A 20,503-nucleotide genomic window follows, 5' to 3' on the forward strand; every position below is an offset into this window, starting at 1 on the left:
AACTGGTTATTCCTCGAAGAAAATTCAGTTTTCTCTTCATTTCTTACGGAGGGATTTATAGCGTCTGACGACGTTTGAGAGGCTCTGCTCACTGAAAATTATGAGTAATAATAATTTATATATTAGATCAGGTGTTAGATCGTTTTACCCAAAATGATATCACGTTCAACAATGTTAGATAGGAAATTCTTGAATTTATCTCCTTTTTCCTGCCACTGTTTCTTAACAAAATCCACCGAATTGCTCCTCAATCTTCTCCATTTACCGCCTTTGAAATATTTTGAATCTTGCTCGGGAGGCGTGACAAAGTTTTTAATATTAGTTTTTGAAGATTTATATACATTTTTTAACGTTTCAAAAGAACGATGAATATCGACTGGTGTTTGTTTAGGCAAATTCTTATTATCCTCCTTCATTCCAACCTTGTTGAACCTCTTTGAAAGTTCCTCAGCAGGGATTGAAACGGTATTTTCGGAATCATAATTTTTCACTCTGGGTACCAAAGTCCGAAGCTTCGTGTGAAGTTTCTCGATTTCTTCCAATTTTTCTAAAATATCTTTCACGTATTTCTCAGACATACTATTCTTCAGAGAAAGTGCAACATACTTGTTCTCAAATTGACAAATTTTTATGTAATAACAGATGAATATGAAATTGAAATCACTTCATGATAACGTTACACCACATAACCCATCATTTAAATAATATTTTCTTTCAGTTCCAAATAGAATAGTTTCGTTATTTATCATGGTGTTAATTAAAAATTCGGATCAACATGTCAACGTGTACGAAGGAAGAAACACTAGATCGTTGTTATTGCAGGGTCCAAAATAAGGAAATAAATTTGAATGACATTGTGGAAATCATAATCGCTTTAAACACAAAAATCGTACGATTACGAAACGAAGTTAGTACCCTTAAATATATCAACGTTAATCAAAAGAAAAAATTAATTAAAAAGCCTGAGGTTGCTGCTGGACGACTGTCTTCACGTGGCTTCGAAAAGAAACTTGACACAATCAATCATGGGAAAATTTATAATAAAATAATAAAAAATGAGAAGAATGAAACCGATTTCTCACATAATAAGAAATTACATGATGGCAGCGACAGTCCACCAAAAATAAGGAAAAAGAAAATTTCTAAGGGAATTCAATGTGGTTCAACCATGGAACATAAAAGAAAGCGAATTTCCTTGAATTGCTTTAAAATAGAAAGAAATATCAAGGAGCATGATTCACTGAAGCAACATAAAAGAAGGAAAACTTCAAAAAACAATTTTCATGTGACCTTTGATACACCTATGGAAAATAATTCTGAGGAAAAAGAAATATTAAGCCCGTTTCAAAAGATTACTGAAAATCAAATAGGTGGTAATTTAAAAAAATTTAGAGGGTGTAGGATGGGTGGCGGCGCAGAGTTCTGTAAGAATCATTTAATTCCCAATTTTAATAACAAAGTGCCCAGAATGAACTTATACAAAAATGCCAAATTCGATGCAAAAAATGTGAAAAGAAGATTAGATGCATGTATCGTTGAATTGAATGGAATAATTGAGGATATTTCTTTGATCTTCCCCGAAACAGATATTGCAGAAGATTTAAAAAAATAAAACACTTAAAAGAAGAAAAAAAGAAATAAATTTTGGATATTAAATAATGCAACCAAATTAAAATTTATTAATCAAAGGAACACTAAATCTTCCTTTTTTAAATAAAATATTAGGGAATTTCGTTGCATCAATAGTGCAGGTGTAATCGCGCGTGAATGTAACACAGCTACCATGATCGTTAATAAAAGCGCATATGTTGTCACGCGGTGCATTGATATCAAATCAAAGTAATCTCGGTACGCTTCAAGATGCACGAGCGATTGCTGTTCACCGAGGTTTACGGGAACGAGAAAGAGCGATTCATTGTCAAATCAAAAGGTAACAGTTATTCCGACGTGGCAAACGTCACTGTTAGTTTACCTAACCTATCATTGAACTTGGTTCACAGATGAGCAATCGATAACCGAACTGTTATCAGACACAACTAGAACGAAGCCTTTTTATTCTGGTTTTCTATCGATTGTGAAAGAGGTATTTTTACCTCAAGGATATCCCGACAGCGTTCACCCTGATTATACTGCTTATCAGATATGGGACACTGTACAGGTTAGGGGGTAGCAGAAGACATTTGTAAAATCATGAATGAAATCATTGTTGGAACAGCTATTACATGGTACTATTTATTGTTGCAGGCATTTGCAAGCACCATCATGGGTACTCTTACAACACATTCCATTATGCAGGGGGTAGGTGTAGGCGAAGCTGCAGCAACCCCTTTGGCAGCAGCAATAACATGGGTCCTCAAAGATGGAACTGGAATGATTGGTCGTATTATATTCGCATGGTGGAATGGGTAATTGAAATGATAGATAATTTGAATCCTTCTTTAGTCTTCGTCAAGGTGAAACTTGATTTCAATTTATTAGGACAGACTTGGATGGACAGTGCAAGAAATGGAGACTGTTTGCTGACATTCTGAATGATTTAGCAATGGGATTAGAATTACTCTTACCTTATTTCTCCTCTTATTCGCTTGCAATATTGTGCATTTCAACAGCAATGAAATCAGTTGTTGGTGTTGCTGGTGGGGCCACAAGAGCAGCACTCACACAACATCAGGTGTGTAAGACCTGAAATAAATTCATTTTTGTTAATTAAAATAGGCTCATTTGTGTTATAGGCATTACAAAATAATTTAGCAGATGTATCAGCCAAAGATGGAAGTCAAGAGACATGTGTAAATTTAATAGCATCTTTAGTTGGTATTTTAATACTTTCCATCTTTCATAGCAGCTGGTGAGTATTTAAACCGTAATACCGTCGACGTATGGATAATATATTTAATTCTTATGTAGGTATGCAATGGAACTCTATTTCTTCCTGGTAATAGTACATTTATACGCGAATTATTCGGCTGTGAAATCGCTGTGTTTAAATTCGTTAAACGAAGATCGTTTAGCTTTAATAGTAAAGGGTTATATTACGAACGAAGTCATTCCCAAGCCTGAAGATGTTAATAATAAGGAGTCAGTGTTCTTGCTCACAAAACCTAGTAAGATCATTTTACTTGGATTTTTTATTTTAACTAATTGTCAATTGTCTTTGATCGACTTTTTCTTTCAGCAATGAGTATATGCGGGTTTAATATAAAAATGGGAGTCTCCCTTGCTGGTCTTATAAAAAATAATATAATTTCGACGAGCGATACCGAACTATCGTTAAAACTTTTCTTAGATAGAAAATACTTGATTGCTATTGATGTACAGAATAAAACTATTTTTATATGTTTTAAAAAAGATGCGCAACCCTGTGATGTTTTGGAAGCATATTTTCATGCTTGTCTTTGTGGCTTATTTATTTGTATGTCACTGAAAGTGCCACTCGTAAGTATGTGATATAAGTTTGTTTTTATGTGTACGTTTTAAGTTGTCCTGTTTCTTTAGGATCTTTTCTTAAAACCGGAAGTAAGCGATATGTCTTACCCTTTAATGCGGCTTTACGTACTTAACAAAAAGTATTCGACGGAAAATAATGGTATGCATTCGTCGAAATCCATAGAGAGTATATACGCTACGAACTTGTTAATTTCTTGTGAATACAAAGCATTTATTAGTGGCCTTGAAAGTAAAGGTAAATGATTTTAATTTTGTGAAACGACTCTTTTTTACTTTTTTATTTATATAAATATTTATTGTAGGATGGATGACAGAAAGTAATCTGTTACCAGTAGCAGGCTGGAGATTTTTATAAAAATCGAAAAAAATGGTAAAAGCAAAAGCATAAACATTAAATATTAAATAATTGTTGCTCTTTCCTCGATATTATTTATCTTGATAAAATTTTATAATTCAAATGATTTTATTTGCATATCTTGTAATTATCTGTTGGCAATGAGATAAAATGATCTATAAATATTTTCTTATAAATTTTTATCACAGGTAATTATAGTATAGTGAAATCGATATGGAAATCAGTTTATTTCCGATAATTTATAAAAATATAACACGCCTTTAACCTGTACAAATATTTCAAAGCAGCTGAACTAAGACTCTTGTTCTTGTTTCGGGCCAGTCTGTGATAAATGTTTCACTATGTCCACCCAGTCCCATCCGCGTGGTTTTTCTCCCTTTCCATCTGTTTTGTTCCACTGTCTACGTTTCTGAGCTTTAGTCAAGTGTTCCTTCTTTGGTTTTTTTGTTGTTTCTTCACCCTTTACATAAAAGATCAATTAATTCGTTCATAATACTTCAAATAAATAATTTCCGACTTAATGCAATTAGTTCTTACCTGTTGACTATCATCGGTTATTTTAAGCTGGCTAGTTTGTATATTAATATCAACTACAGCCTCTGGTTGCTCAGAGACCAATTCAGCATAATGTTCTTGGACAGACTGGAACAATGTGTACGTCATAGCGCTTCCCAGCCATTGCTCTGCCTCTTCTTCTACAAGCTTCGCCACTTTGTCTTTTACATCTTGCACACTGTATTCCAATCATTCACCTTTAATAAAAGCAACAGAATGCAAGAGTAGTCACAGAACAACATGGTTGGACTTACATGTGTTTGTTATAAAAGGTATTCATATTAATAATAGGCTTCTCTGACGGATAGGTTGTGCCCCATGAGATCTCCAACAGAAATGATTTGGCATCATTGTCCTCTCCAAACTGTATATAAAAGTACCATTACATATATGTTATATTACGATGTAAATGTAACATGAGTTGAACAAATATAATTGAATTATACCTAGAATTGAGGACCTTTAAGTTAAATCGTGATTACTCGTTATCATAGGGTACATTTTAGAGAATTCTGGTCCAGTACAAACCTTATACTGAAAAGTGGTAGGTGTCAACTGTTTAAATGCCGAATCTCCATCGTATATCGAAAGTAGTACTTCTCTTTCCTCCTCCTGTAGTTCGGCATCGCTCATTTCCCTTTTTCAACGTGAAATTGTAATATCCTAAGCTGTTTCACACGCGCACCGTTCATGCGTTTATCTGAGGTTAGGGCAAACAGGTAGACGCAGCAGCTAAATCGATTGTGCTGCCCTGGTCATGTCACATGTGTCATCTTTCGAAACATCCGCTTATCTTACTGAAAAATATTAATCTTAATTTTCAAATTGGCAAAATTTCTTCTTGCAAATATTGCTTTTATATATAAAATGAAGCTATTTGCAAAATTTTCAGCCAAATCCGATAGTAGCTCTAATGGTAGATGGTGGAAGAGAATGTGACCTTAAAATGGTAAAGGGACTACATACCCTCGGAAGTTGGGACAAAAATTTGCATTGCATAATAGATCATTTCATCTTATATCTCCTCTATGGTCCTAAGAAGTCAAAAAATCACCGATTTTTCTCAAAAAAAATTAATTTTCTATTTCGTTAATTACAAGGCTCATTGCCAGATGACGTTAGTGTGACTATTCACAAAGCGCATCTTAAATTCAAATTTAAAAAGCCGCATCAAAGTGAAGTTTCCACACTGGTTTTAATTTATCAGATTATTTATTCTAGAATATTATAATTTGCTCTGCTATTGCTATACAAATGAAATAGGTATAACATTTTAATTACAGACGAAGACCTTATCAAAAGCGGTATTGGGTGAATATAAAAAAAGAAATCTATTATAGCTTCTGTAAGATTGAAACAAAGTTAGTTTGCTGTCCAACGGAAATACTTGTATCTATTCTTAATAAAAAGTTTCCTCGATTTATTTGATCAGAAATTTGACGTAGGAAAGACGCAAGAAGGTACAATGGTAAAAAATGGAGCAACAGCGTGGAAATGCTGAGTCCCAGTCTGAATCAGGGTTCTCGATACGGTATAATCGAGACGATTCGGTAGCTTTATCACTCGATAACAGGACAGTATCCTTCCATTTCCGTGCCCGCCTCTACCGTGTCTCGGGCATCGAATCGTGGCACGTACGCGGACATAAATCTGACAGTCGTAGATATCTATGAACAAAAGTGGAGCCACTTACATGCGCGTAAAGTAAAATTTATGGAAGGTGTGGGAATATAAATGCGCGACGTATCATAAATTTTAGTCTTGGACGTTTGAAGAGAGACAGAAACAGAGACGGAGAGAAATATGTGGAAAGAGAAGAAAAGGGAAGAAGTAAGGGGGAGAAGAGAAGCAGCACCCCTTTAGCTCGAAGGTACAAACGATATTGTTCGGGGCATTCGCGGGTACCGGATTCGTCCTCCTCGAATTCTCAAGAGGAAACAACAATTTATTTTGTCGGGGGCCATGGAAATACCCGAAGGACCAGCCGCAAATCACTGCCTGCACACGTTGCTTCACCGTGGTATTTCACCGTCTCCTTTCCTGCTCTTCGCCCTCTAACTCGTTTCATTTCTCTCTTTCACCCTGTATCCTCCGATCTCTCTCTCCTTCGTCCCTTTTACTTCACTCGTTCACCATTTTTCCCTTTTCCGCAGGCTCTTCGTTATTTTGCAGACGGTGAATCGAGATCGGATATTGTTTCCGCTATTAATCGGCTCGTCAAGCTGCGAACTCGAGGGTACGCGGAAAATGGCTCGTTTAATATTTCCTTCGACGGATATTGCAGCGAGCTGACGTCGACAAAGCTATTAACCCTTCGTCGAATATCTAAATTCGCTTCCATAAACAGGTTTATCCAAGATCTAGTTAAGAAATACTTATGGTCTTTAAAGAAGTCTTATCCCTTTCATATTTTTCAGCAGGAAATTTTCACATGGAAGCCAAATGGCGCAGCTACTTATGAATGAAAAAAAAAAAAGAAAAAAGAAAAGAAAGAAAGAAACGTTGATCCGAGACGCGGAGCACGGAGGTCCGGTTAACGAAGTAGTCTCGGCTCCCTGGCATGGCGACGCGTTCAAGCCAGCCAAAGGTAAATTGAAATTGGATGCAGTGACGCGAATTATTATAATCCCAGGGCTGGCATGGAAGCCCTCTGGCGTTTTTCCCCGCTCCACTCTCTTCTCTTCCTTCCGCATCCTGGACTATATAAAATTCGTGGATTCCTCCGGCTATCGTCTCGCCAGCCATCATCCAGCTGCACACACGACTGATCAAAAGTTTCGTTCTAGCTACGTGTTTCCGTATCCATTTCGTCATCTATGCGATACGTGAAACGAGAACGTTTCGCTGCTTCGTTTATGTCGAAATGACAGACGCGTATGTACACTACCGAGCAAGCTAGCCTTTTCTCAGAATAATAATTCTTGCAAATATCCATGACTTAAACCTAGAAACTCTGATTAAAATTGACCTGGTGTTTCTCAAATTTCCCTCACGAAGTCAAAAGCTACAAACTTTCCTCGGATTATTCGTAAACGTAGACCTAAATAGTCGGAAGCTGAAGCTGAAGCACGACTTAATTATGCATTCGGCATACTTCCATCGGTGTATACCTAGCCTTCTTTCTAATTAAACAAACTTCCTTTTTCCTGCTCTACTACGTGCTTTTCCAGAATAGTTTCTTTTTCGGTTCTCATTCTGTACCCCAACAACTCGTGGCAAATAACGTTTCCATTCGTAGAATTTGAACGCGAAACAGCTCGCATAATTAGAATACGGTTTCCTGTCAATCGTTGCTCGATACGGGCGGAAAATTCAAGCCTGCTTTTCTATCGGCCTCTCGTTATGCGAGCAGCATGTCGAACTTTAGTGATCCGCGTAACCGTGTTGCCAAAACGTGTGTGTACTCCCACAGGAAGGCGATATCGGCCAGGATATGCCCGGACAGGGTGCTTCTGCTGCGTACACATCCTGTTTATCCTAGCGAAGTTTCAGGAGGCTAACTTGACGATGCATCGATCCCTCGTATTAGAAGATTGTTAGACTTGCGTCTCACCACTCCCTGGTAATTAACACATCTTCTTGTTGACGCGTTAGCGTAATTCAGAATGAAATTACTCGGTTAATATTTATAGGAAATCGTAATGCTGAAAATAAAGGAGCGGAAATAGGTTCGGGACAGGATCCATACAAGCCGGAACGCGACCATGCGTAAACGTCATCCGAAGCTTGGCCTGAGGAGCGTGTTTAACTCCGCTCAACCGTGTAATCGCATTGACTCGATGCACGTGCGATGCATTATGAATCTAAGGAGCCGATAGCTCGACTCTGTGAATCTTCCGAATGGCAACAGACATGCTTGGACGAGAAACACGCAAATTTCCTCCAATTCGACGATTCTAACGATACACGCTGGATCCTGGAAGCGTATTACTTGCATTGGATGATGATTATTAATCTACCATTGAGAGAGGAAACCTGGAGATCCTTAAATTAGAATTTTTTTTCATTTACCATAAGCAGAGAAATTGTTCAATAATAGAACAGTACGCGGAGGAAGTTTCAATAACACGGACGGATCAAAGATGTGAAAAATTTCAATACCGCATGGAATGCTTTTAATGAAAACTTCGAAAGTTTTGATAAAAAATGTAAACGCGTTTGATCGCGCGTCAAAGAACGATGGAAAATTGTGTTTTTATAAAAAATTTTATATTAACCGTGCGAGATCCACCGAAAACGTTCCATTGGACAAGGTTTTTTTTTATTCTTTCTCATAGAAGATAGGCACCGATGAAGGTTGATCGCTTAAATTGGAGACACTGTGTACCCGAGTTGCTGTAGCCAATTTCGCTGAGGTTTATCAGGTTTGAGTAAAATTTCATTTCATGCACGCGATATGAAATTCTGTGTACTACAAAGAAGTTTGATGAGCATCCACAGGAGCAAAGCTTAATTTTCTACACACAGAAATGGAAAACTTTGAAAAATTTGCACGGAATTTTCAATATTTCTTCTTTGATACCGTGGGATTATTTGCTGTAACAAAGACAAGAGTGAAAATTCTAACGATCAGTTATGTGAATGATTTACTTTTTGTTCGATAAACAGTACAATTGAAAATAACAAGTTTTAATTGCTTTTTCAGGTTGCTACGATCGCGGGAAATGAAATTTCGTCAGTCGATGGTTGAACAAGATGTCGGAAGTGGTCGTGATCGAGGGAAATAGCGCTGTTCTGTGACGTTCCGCCACTTGAGGCAAAGTAAACAATTTCCACGAGAGAATTCCAAGTTGCACATAGTGGAAATAACGAGACCTCTCGATTACTTTAATTGCGTGCTTGAAAAGAAAAAAAAAAAAAACACCGACCCCGAACAACTACCAAACTTTGAACGATTCTTCATCAAATCCTCGACTCGAGTGTATCCATTCAACATCAGAGTCGCATCCCTGTTTTCCAACCCCCTGTAACACGGCCTCTTCAATCGATATCAACTACAGTCATCAAGATTTTGCATCATTTTATCGACGGTATTCATTAAACTTGTTGACTATTATTAAAGTAATTATAGAAAATTCCTATCACATCGTTATCGATCTGTGTTCCATGGATTCATCGACTTTACAACCCTTTAACCTGATGCAAGACAAGATCCTCGATTCTGCAGGTGCACGGTTGCAGCTGCATGTGGATGTTGTAGATTCAACTGCACGTGCAATAGGGGTGCGTTAACGCCTGCGTTGATGCACCGCCAGAGGCATTCTCCATCTACTTGTCAGGTAATTGCGTTATGTATTGACTTGGTTTACCGAGGCGAACGTGAAGGTTCGCGTAAGGGCTTGAAGGAGAGAGAGAGAGGAAGGCGACGAACCGCATATTAATTATCTGATAATTTTCAGCTTAACGAGTCACCCTTGGGTTACACTTCGTCGGGCTGCTTTCTCTTTTTTCCATTACAATTTGATGAGAAGCAATTACTCCATCCCCCACCTTCTGCCGAGAGGAGTCGACGGATATCCTGTTTCAGAAACGGTAAAGATATTTTTTTTTAATTCTCATGTGTAGAAATTCTGGATAAACTAGCTTTTGGAAACATTTTAATACTAGAATATTAAAACGGAACGGATCAGAGGAAAAAGGAATAATTCGGCTTGCAAACAGTTGAATGAGCAATTTATCAAATGAACGATTTGAAATATTTTTGCAATGAAATATAGTGGGCCGGATAAAAAAAAACATTCTAAATATTTGCAGTATCGGAAGCAATTTCGTTGAACCACGGCGTACTTTTTTTAATTAAACTTGCATAAACACGCGGCTCGTTGAAACCCGTACCCGATTATTTATTTTGGATACGATTGGAATTTTAAACCGACGTGTCCCATTGCCGTTTGATTCATGAATTTTAGATAGCCTTGCACCGGTGCGGCTCGCCGCGGCGGCGTCGCGACGCCCTAGTCGAGGCAGAGATGAAGGAGCAATTCCGAGATTCCGTCGGGGCTTTCGGTGCACCTGAAAACGCTCGATCGTTCGATTTCCCTCGAGGAAATTAGAATCAGCTAAAATATTTCGATCGGTAAAATTGTTACACTGTCTCTCGATACCTTTGCTCCTTAATTGTTTATTAAGATTCTTCTGAATAGTACAATTGGGGCAATATTTTTGAATATGGTTCAAAGAATCGAGTAGAAATCAGGTTGGTCGAAAGTTGGGAATGATATATAAGGGTGCGAGCTGGCGATGAATAATGCGCCAGGACGTCTGGGAAACGCGATGTTTCACGCGCATCGCGGAAATCCTCTAACTATAACCACATTTTACTAATTCCCTCCTCTTTTTGTTTCGTTTTGTTTCTTCGTCGACGCGAACACGCTACGAACCGAGCGTATTTTTCAGCAATAAACAACGGAAACTTTTATCCAGCCATGATATACAACGAGCGAAGTAAATGCCCGCACCGCGCCGCTCCGCGTCGTGTTCCGGAATACTTTATGAAAATACCATGGCTGCGATTCTGTATTCGAAAGGAACGCTCAGAAAAGCGTTTTGTTTAAACAATCATACGATCGTTCGTTTGTTAATGATCCACGCGAAACGATGGCTTTTTATACGACTCGTTGAAAATTCATTCGTGAATTAATGATCGAGAAAAGCAAAGAGTAATTATCGTGTCGCGACGTTTCCAAAGAAATACGAGTTTTCATAAAAATGTCAATTCCTTTTGTTCTTTTATTTCGAACTTCCATTTGTTTTAAGCAGAACTTCATGCATCTAGTTTGTGTGAACGGCCTTTTTATAAAAGATCCGTTGAAAAAATTGTTTAAAAAAGGGATGTGGTTGATTTCGAAGTCTTCTGTACGCATCAAATGTTGGTCGTTGAATTCCGAGACTTCCTTCTACGCCCGTTTCGTCTTCCGGCTTTGTATACGTGTGCAAGCATTATGTAGAAGATACGATGTCGTGTTTTCGCGGTGCAACGCACCAGGATGTACCAGGGACATGCAAATAAGCTGGTTCCTGGTTCCTCGTGTTTTCATGTGCAGTTAGAACGTTGCCCTGTGAAATCCTTCGAGCAGAACCGCGAGAACCTCGGAGAATCGCTTGAATTGTTTCCTGAGAATGTTTTCTCGTACTAGAGCATACATATTATCATTATTACCCGACGTTGGAATTCAAAAATCTTCAATGCAACTATGCTAAATCTAAATGTATTTATCACCGACAGTGTGAATGACAATTTCAAGTATTTTCGCAATAAACAAGAGAAGCGAGACACCTTTATGCAATTTCGATTCACAGAAAACAGACTTCCACAATCGAGAAGAAGTATTCGAGGAATGCTTTTCAGTTCAGCTCAGCAGCATCGTTAAATATTACACAGCGAAACGGGACAATTCTCTTGAGACATGCGGAAAGCTCAAGTACGCTTTCGATTAAATCCGAAGATGGAAATATTCTTTCAAAGGTGGCTCAAAATTTTCCTACACGAAATTCGAGAAACCTCTCCGTTCGTCTTTAAAGAAATAAAAAAAAAAAGAAAAAGAAACGAAGACACTTTTGGTAGAGAAATGAAATTCAAGGGGAAAGTCGAATAAGATTTTCCTTGATATTTCCTCGCGAAGAAAATTCTTACTTCTGTGAATCGAGACGTTCAAGGAGTTCTTTCATTGCCAGCTGGGGTACAGATAAGCCAACGAACGAGAGGCACGCGGGCCGGAAGCTACGTCTTCTTCTGGTTCACGAGACGACGACAGGAAAACCGTAGAAGATATGCAAATGCAGCGACGGTCGCAGCGCCGCCGCGCTTTCTGCTAATTCGTTTTGCACTCTCCAGAAAGCGTGCGCTTTAAATGCGATTTCGTGGAAGTTCCTTGTTGTTATCGTTCATTTTCCCGGGAGTAATACCGGTTTGCAGCACCGTCTCGCGATTAAAACATCGTTTCGCTTACGAACGATCATTACCCGCGAAATATTAAACGTATTTCCGGTTATCCCTCTAATCGCGATTAAACGGCAATAACGACCGCCTCGTCGTGCGGGAATGCGTCGAGGAAAACAAAAATTCGTGCCTCTAATTGCTCGCGGGTTTCACGGGAACATCAATTGTAGAGTCGAAGAAATGGTGAAATGATTTCAATTATTCTTTTTTTCATGTTTCTCGTTTATCATACGTCGTTCCCTCAACTGTTTCTGACCGGTTGAAATTTCAACAATTAACTTTCTCGACATACCCTCCCTGCGGAGGTATCGGGTTCGGTCGTCGTTCGAGCTTAAACAGAGCGAGTTACCGAGTGCCTTTTATAAACTGTACCCGCTGGAGTGAAACTGAAAACGACAGAAAAAGAGTGGGTGCATTTGCATGGGCACGCAGCTTTCCAGGCGACGAGGCAGAGTCAGGTGTGACCCACTTCTCTCGCCAACACTTCGTTAATGCTACATGAGTCCTTTTTTTTTTACCTCTCGGCCCGATGTATTCACCGCGACATGGGCCACGAAATCACATTTTTAATTACAATACCGGCAACGACACTTAGCTAACGATAAGATAACTAGCCTCGAACGCGAAGCTTTTTTTACCCTCTATTTTTCGGGGATTTCTATGGTGTGCTAATTATTATACCTGGTCGTTTTACGACGCCTTCTAACGTTCTATATGGAAAACATAGTTAATAACATCGTATGGAGAAAAAATGATATTTTACACCATGGCTTTGTTTGTTCATAAAAGAAAGGCTGAATGGACTCGTTGATGGACTTGATGACAGAACGCGTGTGCCAGAACAAAAGGGTACTCGTGTTTCCTAGGTTCGTTATTGGTTACGTTGACATTATAATCGTTATCTCTACACGTGATACCAATTTCGCACAATGTGCTTGGCTGTCTACTTTGTTCTGGCTGAACGAGCATGTCATTTAACGGGAAGTTCGTTTAATGCGAACCTACCAGTCGACGGGAAATTACCGTCGAAAGTGTTTAAACGGATTTTCAATGGACCCAATGCCACCCTCTTCTAGACGGCAAATTCTTCGAATTACAACTTTCTCGGCACAATGGATCGCGGAGAATTAATATTCATTCCTTTAATATCCACCCCTTTTCTGCGTCTCTTCTGCGCTTTATATCTTCGACTCGAAGAAATACTGCTTCTTTACCTTTCGTTTATTAATTGTCGGTACTGGCTCTCTGTATAAACCTTAGCAAGCGAAAGACTTGCGAAGGGCCCAGGGCTGATTAAATGGAAACAGAGTAGCTGTATATCGCTGATTAATTACCTTTCGTTTCTGCCAAGTTGTTTCTTTCAAGAAGAACGTTCAATTCATTAATAAATAAGAAAATACGGATCCCAGATTTAAGTCAAGCATAACTGAGTACATATCGAGAAGATTGGCGAAACCAACTGTTCCTCTCTTTAGAGTATTTAAACTGCTTCACCAGTTTATTTGGAAAAGTGTTGGAAAGGGGTGATGAAAAGCAAATTCTTTGGTAGGAACGTGTGGTCTGCACAATATCCCAAAGCTGGGTTCAGTTTATTTGTGCGTCAGAAAGTGGGTGGCAGGTTCACAATGGCGGAGAATACATGGTAGGAGAACAACAACGACAACGACAACGACAACGGCACGGCGTAAAACTGTGAAGCGAGACCGACATCGTAATTTACTCTTTATGGCCGGACTTTACTAAATCCCTTCTAGTATTCTCCGTTCCACACACAAGTCGCGCCGTTGTCGTATTCTTCTTCGTGGTAGACGTTGCCCTCTGCGTTAGATTGTACGGGGCTTGTTGCGAGCAAGTCTAAAGTATGAAGGGAAATAAAACGCACGCGACGGGAAACATAATAGTTACGCAACGAGAATAATGACGAGCGATCGCCGGGGGATTAGAGTCCTTTGGACGGTGTGCTGTAAGGAAGAAAGCTAGCTATTCCAACTTGCCAGAAAGCTGACGGCAAGTGCTCGTTTAATTGTATATCTGAATATACCGGGTGAGATAGAAATCGTGAAAATATTGACGATGAGAGAAGAAAATATTATTGGGAAAATTCGAGGACGAAAGGTTCGAGTGGAAGTTGGTTTACAGCCATCGATCGTAGTTGCTCGTTATTTTTCAAAACAAAAACAAAAAATGGCGACCGTAAGCCAAGCCATAAAGGTGGAGGAATTATTGAGCGAAGGTAAAGGTAAGCGATAAATTCGAGCGGGCTTTAACTGCATCGCCATTCCCAGCCTTTCCAATTTCTCAAACGACACAGCTTCCACTTTCTTTTCCCGGTTATTCCTTGTAATTCTTTCATCGAACTCGCTTCTCCGTCCGGAAGTTCGATTTTACGATTTCTGTTCCTTTGTAAAATACACGGTCTCGTTCGATTCGAAGGAAATTTGTTGTTTTCATACGAAACACCTTGTATATCAGACCGATGGGAATAAGGGAAGGAAACGACTTTCATAATTGCCCTTTCCTTAATTAGCACGCATTGTTCAAGGGGGTGAGTTCTTTGATGGAAACGTCAGAACGACTTGAACGAAGTTCTGCGAAAGGAGCCACGGAAGCATCGCGCGAGATCACGTTACGCATTCGAACTCGATGGAACAATTCTTGCCAGCTCTTCGTGATGGTTGAGAAGAAAGGAGACGAGTTTCCGCGTTAGAATTCCTGCTGCCATTACGGCGAACGATGCGGCTGACGTTATTATTATTTTCTTGACTAGGGCGGTCGATCTTCGTCGGAATTGCTTGATGTAATTCCCCTAATGAATCCCATACCAACGAACAGTCTTGTCCCGGCTCGGTGCTCGTTACCGTGACACTGCAATTTCAAAGAAATTTTCAATTATAGAATGGACATGTTTCGATTTTTCTTCTGGTAATTCACGGATGTGTCCCGGAACTTTTGATACCTTTTGCTCTAATTTACTTGAACTTTGGACAAGGTGAAACGATGTCTCGTGCCTTTATCGAATCGACAGAGGCAGGGATTGCTCGAACAACTTCCAGATGTCCGCTGCCATTAGCGTAGCTTCCACCGAGCAGGAAATTGTCACTAGGAAGCGTTTCGTCACGCTCCCTTGAGTGGCCGAAACCGATTTTCACGGTTCGCCAAGCAATCGACTAACGATTCGCGACCTATCCAAGCTAATTCGAGTAGATACTCCAATAGATGTCCACCTATTTATACACACTCGTGTATGTATTAGAGGAGTGTAACGAAGCGAGGTTCGCAGTTGAAAAGTTTTCTTCGCTCATTAAGGATCTTATTGAAAAGTAGATCGTAAACGATCGATATATGATCGATATTCGAAGGAATGAACGCAGAGCGTGCGATTCGACGTCGGATGGTTAACTACTATATGGTTATAACGTACAATACACATCGGGGTCCGTATATATACGGAAGGGTGGACTGGTGATACGTGCGTGCTTGCTTGCGTGGGTGTTCGACGGATCCTGTGTTTATCCACGTGCTGGTACGCGTACGATATTTGCCATAGGAAACCACACAATGGCCCGTCACACCGCAGCTCGACCATGGCAGACGTGCCGTACCTACGGCAATGCGGAATATACACACACGGCTCGTGGTACAGCTGGATTCGTGTGTCGATACCGGGCTGACACACAAAGCTCTTCTTCCCTTTCATCCTCCACCACGCTCTCGACTCTCGACCGAGGAACAAGGAAGTTAACCAGCACCTTGTCCCTCTTTCTCCGCTCTTTTGTACTCTGGCCACGTGTTATTCCGCTGAACGATTACCACTTTGATTTAGCCCGTCCCCCGTCGGTGACGGGGGGGGCTTTCGAAAACGATTTCAGGTGCTCCGTGGCACTGTGAATCGATCCTCGGAATTTCCAGAGGTAGTTTCCAGGTGTACCGAGCTTCTAGCGGTACACGTGAACGAGGTAGAGAATGATTCGTGATTGATTTTGTCTTTTCTTCACCGGGGGATATTCGAATTTTCCTACTAATTATTGTATTGGTATCGCAAGTATCGAGCGATTGTATAATAATTATTGAAGAACAATCTGCCCGCGCAAGCTTTCTATGGGATGCAATCGATGCTAGCCAAACCGTGGCAGCTTGAAACGTCGATGTACATGATAAAAGCCATCAAGCCTGGCTCTGGACGCACCCGTCGAGATCAGAAAATTAATTTACATTCCCTTCAGTACATAGCGTAGGAACCTTCGAATAGTTAATTAGCCGTTGAAAAATTCTCAACTCTCTTCTGATCTTCATATCAGACCTTCTATATTTTTCGGAATTTTTCCTATAGGTTGTTAATGAAGCAATTAATCGGCAAATCAATTGGTAGAGGATGGAGATAGTTGAGCGGTCTGCGAGGGAAGGGAAGCGAGATCGATTGATCTCTCGTCTTTGAACAGAAGGGACACTATTTGCTTGGCAGTGTATACCTAGTTAGCCGTGGCTACGCTGCTGGTTCAATGGATCGAATCGCGCTATCGAATTTCGGCTGCAACTATCTTGCTTCCCGTACGTACATTACCGGCCTGGTAGAATGTAATGTCATAAACTAAGGGCTGCGGATAGGTATTTGCGGGCAACAGTTCTATTTCCTAACGCGGGTATACACGTTTCGCGGGGGGTAAAAGCGGGCCACCGGTTGTACGCGGAGCCGAAACTTTGGATTTATGCGCGGCGTACACAACGATATCCACGTTGAAAAGTATCCCGTCGAGATACTTTGTCTCCTAACGCTTCGACCAAGCCATCCTACAGTTTCCTGTTAACGTTGTTCCGTTTAATTCTGCCTCGACAGAGCCGGCAACTTTTGGATCCATCGTAATTCGAACGTCGTCCTGTCCGAATCGAATATCCAAAATAGGGATAGTTGGTATTATTCCGGACCGTGAGTTTGGTAGGAAGTTCGACGGAAACTAGATTTAGTCTGGTCGAATGATTAAGAAACGAAAACAACTCGCATTACGGTCAATCGATATTGTTTTAACGTTATGTTAATAATGTTTATCGTAACGGTGAAAAGCGTAAGCAGCAGGAAATTCGGCAGTGATTAGTAGCGTTGCGTGGAACCGCGATGCAACGGATGCAATATGCAGCCGGACTGCATCACGGCTGATGAATAAGTAACATTAATTAGCCCACGTCACGGTCGACCCCAATGTCAAAATGGATTAACACCGTCGGCATTCTTCGTTTGCTCTCATGAATTACCGACGAGCCTCCCCTTTGACCTGTCGTTTCTCATCGACGTGCACGAGTACCCGGTGAACGTTCACCTATTTACAGCCGACATCCTTTCACCGCTCTAACATTAATTATGCGACTCTGGGATAAGGAACATTGACCGATCCGCGAAATCGGTAAATCGTGATTCTTTAAAAGCGAAAAATTCGAATCGTAAGTTAAATTAATTTCGATTAGGAAGTTTTACGCGCTTTGGTGTTCGCCAAAGCTCCTTCGGGGTGTGCGCGCGTTATTTCCGGTACTTCTCTGTTCCCGGTTATCCGACGCTGTTTTCAATCGTATGCGGCGTTTCGTATCCGCGGCACGAAAGCTTCCTTACTCTTAATCCTTAATTAACCCGAATTCGAACCGATTCCCGGCAAGTACTTCCAGTTCAATTCGAACTTTAATCTCGAGGCAGACGGGCGTTTCGAATAACTAGCACGGAAACAGGGCGCCGTGTTTTCCGTCCCGGAACACCCTACAATCCCGACGAAACAATAATTCGAACTTTCGAGCGGGAGAGCCGGAAAAATATGGACGTTCTATGGGTCCCTTAGCCGACTTTCCACAGACTTTACTGCTCCCAGAATATCAGCCGAAAGCGTTGAAATATCCTCCTCGTTTATTCTCCTTTTCATCATTTCCCATAAATAAATAAAAAAGGATAAGCTGTACTCGATAGTCTGTACTCGAAATGTTTCTAGAATTCTAACTTGGAACTATCGAACTCTTTAAGTGGTGCAACCACTTTATGTATCAGAAACTTGCTATACCACAGTTCTGGTCCGAACTCCGCTCCGGTACAAATTCAACTGTCTGTCCGTCCGATTCTCAGCAAGAAATTATCGCGAGCAGATGCTCGTTCGGCCTTTGCTTCCCATAGTTATTTCATTTTGCCTTGAAAATCTAGCAAATGCATTTACACGGTTGTAGCAAAGGAATAAACAAATGGAAATTAGAATAGCGTTGGTAAGATACTCCATAAGGAAAGTTTTCAAGGGGGTAGCAAATGCAGCGGCAGGACCAAACGATTGCCACTAGAGAAGAAGGGAAAGGAAAGAAAACGAAGCCGGTCAAAGCGAAAAGAACTCTAAACGGCAATGAAAGAGCGAATACCGAAACTCGATGTCGATAATCCTCTTGGACTTTTCTTTTCCTCGCAGTTTGTCCCAGGGAAAAAGTTGGTCCGACACGCGAGCTTGATCTCCTTACCTTTCATTCGCTTCCCCTACTTTGTTCGCCTCGAATGGCCCAGAAACGTGGAGAAATAGGCGTTCGATCAAACTCCGACCAACAGAGGGTTCGAGGAGGGAAGGTATAACGTTTCGTTGGAATGCACTTTCGAACTCTGATTGCCGGAAGAATTTCTCTTCGTTTTTTTTTTTCTCCCCCTCTGGCCTCGTGTCGCGGCTATGCTGGAAAGTTGGCAGAAAAGACCGAAAATTCGAAACGGAACGACACACCGTTTTCTGTTCGGTGTTCAACTTTAACGAGATCGATTATTACGAGCGAAGTTCGAACGGCCCTGTAACTCGTTGCAACATCGACAAATTTTTCCAACATTTTTCTTTGCTCGATCGACAGAGGAAACGGGATGTTTTATTTCGTTTAAAATTACTGTTCTTCTATTTTTCTAATTAAAATACGATAGTAACGATAGAAAACGATGCTACTCCGAGTTCGAAGTTCACCTCGGCAAAGCTCTGAATACCACAGTCCCTTCACCAATTTACCATCGCAGCATGTTGGCGCGACGGCATCAAAAGAAGCTGCTCGCTCGTCGCGGCTGGAAATCATTTATCACGACCGTCTGCTCGTTTTGTACCTTGTCATCAGTGCAAGGATTTCAGGAAAAGAAAGAAAAAAAATGTACCGAACAAAGCTGTCGGGTGTTTCAGCATAAAGGAAGAACCACCGAGTGAGAAGATCGTCTGTGAGCTAGGTCCCTCGTTTCGTTGCAAAATCCGCGACAAATTACTATAACGCGACACGTTCGTAGCTCGTCGTTCATTTGTCTGCTCGACTAACTCTGGAAACTGCGAATATCGTTCCTCCTGTATGTATAGCCGCTGTTCGTGCTTGAAAGAGGTTTCACGAATCCTCCCTTTGACCCTTTCATGGTCATAGAATTCATGGCGTACAGATTGACGTGTTTGCTGGTCGCCCGTGTGCAGATCATGCATCAAGAAAATTACAGATTCTCCGGGTTCGTATTCAAAATCCCCGACAATAAGTTTACAAAGCAGTCGAGTATTCAAAGGATTAAATCAGAAGCACTCCGTACGATGTCATCGATCGTTTACAATTTCAACCGGCATGGTAATTATCCTTGCTCCCTTTGGAGAAGCAGCTTCAGCCGCTAATTAACGCGTATCTGCGTGCTAACTTTTTCCATGCACGCCGCCGGTGAGAGTTACAACGAAATTTTCGCCGGTGTACCAACGCGCGTAACTTCGTCTATCTCCTGTTCCGCGGGTGTCAAAATTATTATCTCGTTAGCAGCAAGTTTTCGGCACGGGACACGTTCAAACTTCCGGCAGCCGGCAGGAAGCGAGCAGCGGAGAATATTCGCGGAGGCCCGGTCGTACCTGCGAGCCGAAATCATAGAAGCCATCGCCGCCGCGATGGCTTCGCGAATTAACGTTGAAACGACCATGCTGGAATTACGTTCGGGGTACACATATCGAAATGAGATTCCGCAGATATATTAGTGGATCAGTGATGTCGTGTTTAGTAATTGGCTACTGGTTACGTCGATATCATATTCGCGTATCGTTTCATGATTGTTAATTGTCATTGCGTTATAAATGCACAGTTAAAATGCACCGAGAGAGAATCATTAACGAATCGATGGAAAATCGATGGTGAACGGTAGAAATTTTTCAAAGACCCTTTTTTTTCTCCGTTGGCAATTTTTGCCACTCGTCCCGCAAACTCCGATCGCG

General features: G+C 40.8%; 5 protein-coding genes across 7 annotated transcripts in view; 3 read left to right on the plus strand and 2 right to left on the minus strand.

Annotated features, from left to right (window-relative positions):
- Positions 1–31: 31 nt before the first annotated feature.
- Positions 32–578, minus strand: LOC114879520. Its single transcript, XM_046288074.1, has one exon. It carries the CDS (start codon positions 576–578, stop codon positions 135–137), a length of 444 nt encoding a protein of 147 aa, XP_046144030.1. The 3' UTR covers positions 32–134.
- Positions 579–746: 168 nt separating this feature from the next.
- On the plus strand, positions 747–1,650 carry LOC123988347. The gene has a single exon (XM_046288073.1). It carries the CDS (start codon positions 776–778, stop codon positions 1,610–1,612), a length of 837 nt encoding a protein of 278 aa, XP_046144029.1. The 5' UTR covers positions 747–775; the 3' UTR covers positions 1,613–1,650.
- Positions 1,651–1,772: 122 nt separating this feature from the next.
- On the plus strand, positions 1,773–3,966 carry LOC114879521 (RUS family member 1). The gene is made up of 9 exons (XM_029194509.2): positions 1,773–1,930; positions 2,001–2,158; positions 2,245–2,405; positions 2,479–2,671; positions 2,733–2,848; positions 2,908–3,104; positions 3,176–3,435; positions 3,496–3,682; positions 3,750–3,966. The coding sequence occupies exons 1-9, from the start codon at positions 1,861–1,863 to the stop codon at positions 3,800–3,802; spliced, it is 1,395 nt and encodes a 464-aa protein (XP_029050342.1). The 5' UTR covers positions 1,773–1,860; the 3' UTR covers positions 3,803–3,966.
- Positions 2,273–5,119, minus strand: LOC114879517 (RWD domain-containing protein 4). 2 transcript variants are annotated; one of them, XR_003789920.2, is made up of 6 exons: positions 4,886–5,119; positions 4,612–4,721; positions 4,340–4,535; positions 4,068–4,262; positions 2,565–2,682; positions 2,273–2,365 (listed from the first exon to the last, which is right to left on the minus strand). XR_003789920.2 is itself a non-coding variant. In XM_029194506.2 (4 exons), exons 1-4 carry the CDS (start codon positions 4,988–4,990, stop codon positions 4,095–4,097), a joined length of 579 nt encoding a protein of 192 aa, XP_029050339.1. In that variant the 5' UTR covers positions 4,991–5,118; the 3' UTR covers positions 4,011–4,094. The 2 variants fall into 2 exon arrangements, 1 of the variants encoding a protein (XP_029050339.1); XM_029194506.2 differs by lacking the exons at positions 2,273–2,365; positions 2,565–2,682 and having other exon boundaries at positions 4,011–4,262; positions 4,886–5,118.
- Positions 5,120–9,248: 4,129 nt separating this feature from the next.
- The window catches only part of LOC114878206 (protein rhomboid), a 109,201-nt gene continuing 97,946 nt past the window's right edge, over positions 9,249–20,503 (plus strand). For both annotated transcript variants that reach the window (XM_046288111.1, XM_046288110.1), the window contains exons 1-3: positions 9,249–9,387; positions 9,509–9,636; positions 9,757–9,889. The gene's annotated coding sequence lies outside the window, so the exon portion shown is untranslated. The remainder of the gene's footprint in view (positions 9,388–9,508; positions 9,637–9,756; positions 9,890–20,503) is intronic.

This window comes from Osmia bicornis, chromosome 12 (genome assembly GCF_907164935.1).
Source record: "Osmia bicornis bicornis chromosome 12, iOsmBic2.1, whole genome shotgun sequence".
In the NCBI taxonomy this organism is placed as follows: Eukaryota; Metazoa; Arthropoda; class Insecta; order Hymenoptera; family Megachilidae; genus Osmia; species Osmia bicornis.